At 43.4% G+C, this 11,498-nt stretch overlaps 1 protein-coding gene across 2 annotated transcripts in view; it reads left to right on the forward strand.

Annotated features, from left to right (window-relative positions):
- The window catches only part of LOC125111666 (interferon-induced very large GTPase 1-like), a 38,370-nt gene extending 27,636 nt beyond the window's left edge, over nucleotides 1-10,734 (forward strand). For both annotated transcript variants that reach the window (XM_047753689.1, XM_047753690.1), the window contains one exon: nucleotides 1,689-10,734. In XM_047753689.1, the coding sequence (XP_047609645.1) occupies nucleotides 2,140-8,940 (6,801 nt within the window). In that variant the 5' untranslated portion in view covers nucleotides 1,689-2,139 and the 3' untranslated portion in view covers nucleotides 8,941-10,734. The remainder of the gene's footprint in view (nucleotides 1-1,688) is intronic.
- Nucleotides 10,735-11,498: the final 764 nt, after the last annotated feature.

The following is an 11,498-nucleotide window of genomic DNA, read 5'->3' on the forward strand; positions in this document are numbered from 1 at the left end:
GCCAGTACCATACTGTTTTGATGACTGTAGCTTTATATTATAATCTGAAGTCGGAGAGCCTGGTTCTTCTAGCTCCATTTCTCTTTTTCAGAATTGCTTTGGCTATACAGTGTCTTTTGTGTTTCCATAAAAATTTAAAAACTTTTGGTTCTAGTTCTCTGAAAATGCCATTGGTAGTTTAATAAGGATTACACTAAATCTATAGATTGCCTTGGGTAGTATAGTCATTTTGAAAATACTGATTCTTCCAATCCAAGAACATGGTATTATCTTTTCATCTGTATGTGTCATCTTCAATTTCCTTTATCAGCATCTCAGTTTTCAGAGTACAGGCCCTTTTGACTCTTTAGGTAGGTTTATTCCTAGGTATTTTACTCTTTCTCTTGTGATGGTAAATGGGATTTTTTTCCTTAGTTTCTCTTTCTGATCTTGTAATGTTAGTGTATAGAAAGGAAATAGATTTCTGTGTATCAATTTTGTATCCTGGAACTTCACCAGATTCACTGGTGAACTCTAGCAGTTTGCTGGTAGCATCTTTAGGATTTTATATGTGTAGTATCATGTCATCTGCAAATAGTGACAGTTTTACTTTTTTTCCAATTTGGATTCCTTTCTTTTACTTCTCTGATTGCCACAGCTAGGACTTTCAAAATTATATTGAATAAAAGTCTTGTTCTGATTTTAGAGGAAATGCTTTCAGCTTTTCACCATTGAGTATTATGTTACCTATGGGTTTTCTAATATATGGCCTTTATTATGTTGAGGTAGGTTCCCAAATGGGCACTGAATTTTGTCAAAAGCTTTTTCTGCACCTATTGAGATAATCATATGATTTTTATGCTTCACTTTGTTAACATGATATAAAACACTGAATGATTTGCAAAAACTGAAGAATCTCTGCATTCCTGGGATAAATCCCAACTGACCCAATTTGTCAAAGTGTATAACTTTTGCCTTTTTTTTGCTTTTTAGGGCTGCACCCACAGCATATGGAGGTTCCCAGGCTAGGGGTCAAATCAGAGCTACACCTGCCAGCCTACACCACAGCCACACAACACAGGATCCGAGCCATGTCTGCAACCAACACAGCTCACGGTAACACCAGATCCTTAACTCACTGAGCGAGGCTAGGGATCAAACTCAAAAGCTGATGGTTCCACGGTGTATAATTCTTACTCTACGGTTGGATTCAGTTTGATAGTACTTTTTGAGGATTTTTAACCAGTGTGTTTTAAAGTATGCGAGAGTAATTAATTAGAAGGACTAAGAAGAATTGACAGAGAAGAAGTTTTGGGTGAGAACCATTTAACACTGGCTTGACAGAAACTAATGGAGAAAAGATAATTGGTGGTACAGTCTTTTTAAGAAATAAGCATCTAGCTATCAAAATCGAGCATATTTTCAAACTCTTATCCTCAGCTTAATGCTACTCATACAAGTGGTTCTATGTAATAAGAAGTGCCAAAACTCAAAACAAAAAGACAATCCGTGATGAGACCACTAATGTGACATCTTGCAAACACACAATAAAAACCTGAAAACAGTGTTCACGAAATATATTTGTTGGAACAATGAAAGGAGGGGATGATGAGGCCTTGGAGACTTGTACTTTAGTACACTCACTATTCTGTGAGTGGCTAACACTTCTTCACATCATAACACAAACTGAGTGTATTTTCTTTCCACAGCCATAGACACAGCAGAGTCTACCCCTAATGAGCCCCTGCTCAGAGGCAACAAGAGGAAAAACTCCAAGACATGCAGAGAGAAGCAGGACCAGAAGTTAGCACGGGTTGCCGAAGCTGCAGGATCACCTGGGATTGACCTGTACCAAGGCCTAACGAGAAAGACTTCCGAAGGCTGAAATACTAGGCACAACATCCCTGGAGAAAAGGGCCCTGGACAAGCTGCTTCTTAACTTGTCACACTCAATCATTCAGAGTTACAAGAATCTCGGGTAGAAACAATAAATAAAAGCAAAAGCAGGCAGAACAGGAACTAGAGGAGCTAAGAGACTTGCTGTCAGAAGGGAGGCAGCGAAATGAATAGGCAGTGAGGAGAAAGGAGGCAGAGCTGAGGCAGGCAGTGGAGATCCCCAAAGAGTTCTGGCCACCTCCTGAAAATCCCCTAAGAGAAGTCATGGAAAACATGCAGAGACAACTCGACCTCATGCAGAAGAGACTGTCTCCCAGGAAAATACTCTCAGATAGAGAACTGCTGAGATGGGCATCTGGAGGACTAGCCCTGCAAGGAATTTACAAAACCAGTGACCAAAAGGCCCTGATAGAGAAAAGGGAGGAGCTACTCAGTGTCCCTAAGGAGTTCTCCCTCTGTGGCCCCCAGCAGGGTACACGGATGGAAACAAAACAATTTACATCTTCTCAAGCAGAATCCATGTTCACAGAGACTATGGAGAAGCTGGGCTTCAGTGTAACTGCCTCAGCAAAGGGTGGAGCTTGGGGATGGAGCCTGGAATCTAGTACGGATCACAGAAAACATTCAGAATCCAAGGAAACCCAACAGTCACAGGCTGAGCTCCCTTACTTCTGCTCAACCAAGTTCAGCTACATCCCACTGGCCTCCTACCACTTTCCCTTTGATCAGCTCCACTTCTCCAAGGCTGCGCTCCAGGAACTGAAATGCATTGAGGACCTAATGGGTCAGCCCGAGGACCCAGACAGACTCCCCTTGCTGAGGCGCAGGACTGAAGCCTTCTTCCGCAGGTTTGGCTCTCATGCTGACCAGGGCCCTCTGCACCTGGGAGGAATCTACTGGTGGAAAGCAGTTTCAGAGGGTTTCCAAAGAGAGCAGCTGGAAGAAGTGAAGCAGCAGTCAGCACAGGCCCTGGATGCTTACATAACGGGCAGCTACAATGGCTTTGGGGTGAACGTTGCTGCAGGTGTGGATGTGTCAGACGCTCATTCAAAAACAGGCTCTCAGAGAACAAACGTCCAAAATCTTCAAACCAAGGTCCACTTATCTGTGGCCCACACAGGTGGCCCACCTGAAGCAAACGGTCTGCTGGAGTGGAAAGCTGGCCTGGTCGCCAGTAACCAAACCTGGTGCGTCATTGACCGGGGACTTCAGCTGGTGCCCATTTGGGACATGATCCTCTTTAACCACAGAAGCGACTTTAAGGATCCTCTTCAGGTGGCCAACTGCCTGAAAGACAGCTACGCCGCGCTGACTGGTCTGACTGCCCAGATCCAGGAGGGAGAAGAACTACTGAGTGCGGAGGAGGAGGCCAGGGTTTTCCTAGAGGATGTGAGATCCTGGGAGGTATCTGATCCTGAAGAGCAGCTTAAAAAGCTAAGAAATTTCAGGCAAACCTTGAGCCACAAAACCAAAAGTCATGACACTTGGACTAATATATGCCTCACAGATTCGGGTCTGCAGAATTTTCTGGTGAACACTGTCAACTTTTGCAAAACGTCTTCCATTTCTGAGACGAAATTTATTAAATCTCAGTTGTGCAGCCTCTTGGATCCTCACGTCTACAGAGGGTCAAACTTTCCGCAGGTTCACTCCATTATGCAGTGGATATATCAGCCAGAACCAGAGCAAGAACCTGTCACCATCACCCAGTTCTCTGAATTAATTAAAACCTTTAAAAAAACCCAGGATGACCTACTGGAAGTGAAGGCCACATCGGAGTCCACAGAATCCCTGGAGGAAGCTCAAAGAAAGGCAACTTACGAGGTCAGCATGTCTCTCGGCTGCTTCTTCAATCACCTCCAAGAAATGGGGCAGGCAGACACATACATCCTGCTACTCTCCATTGCAGCTGGGGCAGGATATCACGTGGTAAACAATACATTTCAGTGCCTTCTGGGCTACGATGACATAGACTTCCTACTGCACACAATGCAAACTGCCCAAGATAAGTATCAAGAGCTCAAAACGATTTGCGATTATAGGGCTCAGGCTTTCCTGGTGCTCACAGGTCTGACAGCTACAGCTGGCATCAAAGCCGTTTCTCCAGAGGAGAAAAAACAACGCTTGGCATTCATACGACATCACATGGGACAATCGTTCTCTAAAGAAGTCATTCACGTTCTCACCAAACTGGGAACAGATTCTAATTGGGAAAACCTAGAAAAAGACTTGAGATTGCTCATTGATGGAGATTATGAAGCCACTGTCTCTTCACTGCAAATGGAGGAGGTGAGAAAACAACTGCAAAGTCTCATCCATGAAGACAAGGAGCCCAACAGACCGGAGGTCATAGAGAACGGAGCCTTCCTAGAACTACTCCAGCGTCTAGGCCTAGAACATTACTACCCAAAAAAGATGAGCAGATCTAACTTCCACCTGATCTATAAGACTTCCGTGTACAACACCCAGCCCTGCTCTGAAAGAGAGCTTCCTTTCTACTTCCTGCAGAAGCTGATGATGCTGGATTACGGCCTGAGATACCTGGTCATCAGAGATGAGGAGTACACAGAGGAGCAGGTGTGCTCAAGCAACACAGGTCAAGAAAATGCAGACTTTGATCCGTACGAAGACCTGGTGGAAGACAAGGACGGTCCCACTCATCCTTCAGCCACTGCTGTCAAGCCCCGTGTTCACCCTATGGACATTCAGATGGCGATCCTTCACTGCGCAGATGACTTTGCCAGACAGTATATTTTCGCCAAACTTGCCATCTGTCAGTTTGCCCTCCCCCTCCTCATACCTCATCCCTGCAATGCTCAAATAGAATTCTCTCTCTGGTCCCTCCGTCAAATTAGGAGGAGCTGGCAGCAAGCAGGGAAACCAACAGAACAGGAGAAGGATAATTACAAGAATCAGCAGATGTGTGGAGTCTCTACCCCCATTGTGTCCTTTCTCAGAGTCGGAAAGGGCTTCTCTGCCTCCAAATCTCAGATCATGAACTGTCTGCTCAGTCAACGGAAGCACGATGTCTTTTTTCACCGACACTGCAAAGGGAGCAGCAGGGACTGTCTCTTGATGGCAGGTGTGGTGGAAGTCACCTGGTTCTGTCCTGGGGCGGGAGATGAGGACAGGTTTGACAACTGCTTGACCTTCACCAATCTCCATGGAGATGCGAAGGAACACAAACAGCAACTCACCTTTTTGCAGGAGGTCTCCTCGCTCATTGTGGTCCTCATGTCAACTTCTGATGACAGTCAAGAAAGCCGAAAAGTTGTCCGGGCGCTGTGTCAGTCGCCAAAACCTTTAATCTGTTTGCTTGACGATAAGGAAAAAGCCATGTCCAGTACCTCTGGCCCGAGAGTGAGAATTGGGATCAGGAACAGAAATGAGGCAGAATTCATAGAGGAGCTCGCAACTACAATCAGAGGGTTGCTAAAACCCTCTGACACTGCTCTCAGCTTGGAAAACTGTGCTCAAGTTGCTCGCAAGCAAGGAATGCTTATTGATGAAGACCAGGAAGACTGCAAGGAAGCCAAAACCAAGGCAGAGGTTCTAATGGCCCTACTGGAAGACATGGAAATAGCTCAGTTGAAGGAAAACCTACTGCCCCTTCAGGGAGAACTGTGGCAACTTTGGTGCAAAAAAGACAAAGAACTCTATCACCTGAGAGAAAAGGGGAATCGGAGCATTGAACAGCACAAGAGTGACATCGAGACAGACAAACAAATGATACGATGTCAACAGTTGATGAAAGCCCTTCCTCTCAATGACTTAATGCATTCTGTCCTGGGAATTCTCCAAAAACATTCCGAAACTCACACCAAACTCTACTTCTTGCAATGGCTGAGTGTGTTTTTAGACAACCTGACTGCAGGACACTTGGAGAAACTAAATGAGAAGAAAAAGCAACTGTGGTCACGGGTCCAAAAAGAAAAGCAAGAGGCACAAGAGAGCAGCTCCCTGAAAGGCCTGCAAAATGAGTTGGAAGCTATCTCCAGAAGGATTAGTGACTGTACCTTGGGAGTTGAGCAGATTCTCAGAGAACTTGGCCAGATCTACGAAGCTCTTGAAGAAGGTTCCTCCACAAAAGATGTCTTGTTTCTCTCCCTTCCCCACATGGCCGCAGATCTGATGCTATCTGGTGTTCCCATTGAGCTGATGGATGGCGATGCTTCATATGTGCCCCTGAGGTGGGTGGCAGCTGTTTTTGACAAGGTCTCTGAGAAACTTGGAGACAAACGGCTCTTTGTTCTCTCTATCCTTGGTCTGCAGAGCTCAGGGAAGTCCACCCTACTGAATGCAATGTTTGGGCTGCAGTTCACTGTCAGTGCTGGGAGGTGTACCCGGGGGGCTTACATGCAGCTCCTGGAGGTGGAGGAGACGTTCACAGACGAACTTGGCTTTGACTTTCTTCTTGTTGTGGACACGGAAGGCCTTCGGGCACCTGAACTCAGCAACAAGTCCCAGAATCGTGACAATGAGTTGGCAACTTTTGTCATCGGCCTTGGCAACTTAACTGTGATCAATATTTTTGGGGAAAATCCATCGGAAATGCAAGATATTCTACAAATAGCTGTCCAAGCCTTCCTGAGGATGAAACAAGTAAAAATCTCTCCCAGCTGCCTCTTTGTCCATCAGAATGTGGGCGAAGTTACAGCCAAAGACCACACCATGGAAGGACGGAGGCGGCTAGAGCAGAGACTGGATGAAATGGCAGCCACAGCAGCTGAGGAGGAACAGTGCTCTGACGTCGGCCGCTTCAGTGACGTCATTAAGTTTGATGTCCATACTCACGTCTACTACTTCGCTCACCTCTGGGATGGCAACCCCCCAATGGCCCCTCCCAATCCTCGCTACAGCCACAATGCCCAGGAACTGAAAAGCAGGATCCTTGCAACTGCCAAACAGGAGGCAAGGGGAAGCATCATGAAGATATCAGATGTCAAATTCCGAGTTCAGGATCTGTGGAAAGCCCTGCTGAATGAGAACTTTGTTTTCAGCTTCAGGAATACCCGAGAGGTTACGGCTATGAGCAAGCTGGAAACCATGTATAACAAATGGACGTGGGAGCTGAGGAGTCATGTGCTGAGCCTGCAGGACCAGCTGATCAACCAGATTCAGAATGGAAAAATCCACACACTTGAAGCACACACACTTGCGGCTCCCGTCACAGACAAGTATGAGGCCATCAAGCAAGAACTTGAAAAATATTTCAGTGAAGATCCAGATAGTGAAGTGCTGGTTCAATGGAAGGGAAATTTTGAAAATAAGCTAATGATCCTTAAAGAGTCACTAATTTCAGACAGCCAAAGAAAAGCCAAAGAACTTATTCGTTTCAAAAAAAATCAAGAAAAACTGGATAACAAAAAATCAGGTTATGAAAAGGAATTATTGGAAAAAAGCCGAAATTTGGCTTTAACTGTAAAAGGCACAGAATGGAGTGAGGAAGAGCTACGTAAGAAATTCAACCCACTTTGGAAAAAATGGGTCTATGATGTGTCCTCGACTCTCCCTCCAGTCACAGAGCCTGCGATTGAAGTGGATGCTGAAAACATCCTTTTGGATTATTTCAAAAAGGAGAAAAAGATGGTGGATAAACTGAAGAAAGCCTGGGGAAAAGAGTTTATGATTAAATATGATAAACATGTCCAAATGAAAACAAAATATTGGACCTTTTCTAAAATGACATTAGAGGCCCAGGATGAAGCATCCATACATATGACTACTGACCGCATTCTTTCAAAATTTAATGAGACGATTAACAACATCTGTAGGCAAAAGCATGATTATGATCCAATCTATTTCCATGAAATCCTGAGAATAATAGATGAGGAGGTGAAATCTGCACCCACTCAGGAAAGATACACATTTACAAGAAACTATGAAATAGATTTGTCATTGTGTTTATTCCAAAGAGCATCGGTGAAGTTTAAGGAGATGCACAAGGCATTCCTGAGAGCAAATGATCCTGTCAACTATCTGGAAAGCAAGAAAGATGATTCCTTCATGAGTTTTAAGATCTCCTGTCAAGGAGCAACCTCAATCAAGACATTTGTCGATTTTCTGTGGAACAAACTCACCCCTGCTGTCTCCAACACCATAAGGAAAAAAATGGCCCCCCAAATTGCTGGGGACATGCGAGCCACCTGCCCAGCATTCAGTGGAAACAGGTCTAACCTGGAGAAACACATTCTCATCTCTCTGGCACAAGAGGAAAATTTTAATAACTACTGGCAGTACCTCCATAATCCTCAATCGTTTTTTAAAAATTACATCGAAAACCAGATTAAAAGCTACTGTTCTGACGAAGGGAGTGAAAAAATGAAGACTTTTTTAAAAATGAGTTTAGATGCCATCAAGAATGACATCCTCTCAGCTATTCACGAAGCCACAGAAATAGCTAAAGATAAAAGGAGCCCCGCGTCTGGGTGGTTGGATTTGTTCTGTGATAAACTGAGGAGTGACTTGATCTTTCCACGAAAAGACCTGGTAAGCATCGAGCACCAGGAGATAAAAGATATGGAGTTTCTCAAAGAAGCCATGTGTAAAGCTTTGGATCCTGAAATGAACAGAGTAGAACAGAACTGTCTGTATATGCCTGTAGAAGAAATGGTTCCTGAAATCCAGAAAATGCTCTCTGAGCATCTCTCTGGCTGCTGGAAGCAGTGTCCCTACTGTAGAGCAATTTGTACAAACACAATCCCTACCCATGACGGAGACCACAGTGTTCCCTTCCATCGTCCGCAGGCTGTCAATGGAAAGTTCTGGTACAAAACAAACAACTTTGTCCTTGATTACTGCACTAGTTTGGTGGCAAGTGATTGTTTCTTCCTTTTGGACGATGGTAGGCGCATCCCATATAAGAATTATCGACAGGCGGGAGGGGACTATGCCACGTGGAGCATCACCCCAGACACATCCGCCCAGCCATACTGGAAGTGGTTTGTCTGCCACTTCAGATCAACACTTGAAGAAAAATATCAAAAGGGATTTATAGGTAAAGGTAAAATTCCTGATGCATGGGAAAAAATCACAAAACAGAATGTGCTTGATGACTTGAAATAAAACTAATACTCAACACCCAAAAGAGAGCCCCGGGATCTGAATAAAAGAGGTACCTTAACTGATCAATGTGAAAATACCACCTCCTTATCATGAAAATCTTCATTGTATTGATTTTCCAGATGAAACAACTAAAACTAAATCAATTAACAAGAAGAAGTTGAAGATTTGCTCTGAAAGGATTTCATTTCCTTTGTCTCAGTTCCTTCTGGTTTAAAAGCAAGTTACTAATATATATGAGCATATGATAAAATCAAATAAAACCACTTAATAATAGCCACTTCATCATTTAAACTATTATTCTGAGCACTGTTTTCTATTTTTTAAATATATAATGCTATATAATGTCTCAAGCAAGTCATTTTGATAGAGGGAAGTTAAAATTGTTGCAGACTACTATAAGGTCTATAGACTAATCATTTGAATATTTCAACCAATATCCAGTTCTTACTGAAAGCTACAAGTTGTCTTCATTTCTACAGGTATTTTTTGCCATCTGAAATTGAGAGGGAGCGTTATTAATACGTGAATGCAAAAACATACGCAGAAAGTTCAAGATTCCCAATTCTCAAATATAGTGCTATTTAGGGATATTCTGTCATATGGAAGAAAAATACCAGAAACATAACTAGGATACAGCTTGAATCAATTCAGGAACATTATCCAACAAGTATGGAAAATAGAAGTTACCATACTTTTTCTCATTTGACGACTACCTTCTTCTTCCCTGGCACCTTGATACTTACCTGTGCAAGTTTTTTTAAAAAAGAAAAGAAAAAACTCATAAGAGCTTAGGTATTCAAAGCCTGGAGCTATGTACAAGCCTAAGAAGGACTGGTTTACAGAACAAAATTTATTACCAGGAAAAGGGGGGACTTTTTAATCAAGCCTACAGACAAGGTCAAAATTGATTAAGCCATGATCATTTGATCTTAATGTATAAAATAAAACTACTCCTTCAAGATTAAAATATCAAAAAATATATAGTTTTGTGCGGTGATATGTCAGTAAGAAATGCTTTTTATGTCATAAAATGCTTATCTCCAAGTCAGGCACCCTTGTGACTTTTCACTCTTTGAGCTTTAGAGTCATGATCAGAAATAAAAAGGAAGAACCTACTGAAGACAACCAAGCACCTGAGAGGGAAAAGAAACCTCCATTCAGCAAACCTATAGCTTCTGAAACCGGGACTTATGCTAGGTTCGCAATGCTGGTGACCTGAAGGAATCCTGATGCAAAGAAGAAAATGTCTCCATGCCCGACATAAGGGCATCCACTGGCTCTCATTCAAGGGTACACTCTCTACTCCTCTACCACCAGCAAAAACAGACAGTCCAAAGAACAGCAGTCAAAGGACTTGAATCCTCAGAGCTGAGAATTAGGAGTGCTGACTCTGCTATCTTTGTGCTCCAAGGGTCTCTAACATACTCTCAGTTTCAGGCCAAATGACCATGATGGCCAAAGAAATCCTGAACAGACAACTTAGAAGGGAATTAGATGTTCTTGAACGTAGAGTTTGCCTTTTGTTCCCTGACAAATAGTCTCAGTGAGAGTTGGAAGGACCTACTAATAGGACGAAGTTGTACTGGTGATAAAAACAGAACCCATGCATAATACAGCACCTGTCTCTGATATCACTGCATCCTTGATAACTGTGCAAAGCTGACATTTGCTGAATGCCTTTCATATTTCTTTAATGGATCTATTAAAACTTTTAACTAAGACGTATTGTACATCATATATTAACTTTGAATTTCCAGCAAAACTTGTGTATCAATAAAAAATTTTGATAAATTCCTCAGGCATTTAAGCAGAATGATTATTAAGTGAAATTCAGAAGTTGTATCCAGAACTCCCCCACCTCAAATGGCAAAAAACAAGTTGGGACTGACAGACCATGCCTATGTGTGAATGTGGCTTTCTTGATAGTAGTGGAGAGTGTAGTGCCATCAAGATGAGGGCAGGGTGAAAGGGTCAGTGGGATGGGGTCACACAGGAGAGAGTGTAGGAACAGTGGAGTAGGGTGAATGGAGCCAGTAGGAATGAGATTCACTTGGTCAGCAAAAGCGGGAGACTCTGGGCCCACTGTGGGTCACAGGACTAGAGATGGCCAGGGCTGTAGGTCAGCAGAGGTAAGGTTCATATGGTCATTGGATGGGCCTCTCAAGTCGCTGGAAGTGGGGATCATAGAGACACGGGAATTGGGGGTCACCACATCAATAGAGTCAAGGGATCTCCATAATAAGTTAAGCAAGAGAGCCCAAGGCCTAGAGGGATGGGCCAGGAGGGTGATGGATTGGAAAGTAAGTTCAAACCACACAAATCAATTGTGAGTTGCTTAAATGGAGATGGAAATTTGCACTAAGAAGTTTTCAATTAGGTCTCTCTCTCTCTCAGAGACAGAGGACATAAATATGGGAAAGTCAACTGAATGAGGTGTGACATGGACTAAATATCTGTGTTATCCCTAAATTCACAGGTGGAAGCTCTAATTCCCAACGGGACTTCAGAGAGGAGCTTGGGAGATAATTAGGTGAGAGGACTTCATGAGGGAAGGTCCT

This window comes from Phacochoerus africanus, chromosome 11 (assembly GCF_016906955.1).
Source record: "Phacochoerus africanus isolate WHEZ1 chromosome 11, ROS_Pafr_v1, whole genome shotgun sequence".
NCBI lineage: Eukaryota > Metazoa > Chordata > Mammalia > Artiodactyla > Suidae > Phacochoerus > Phacochoerus africanus.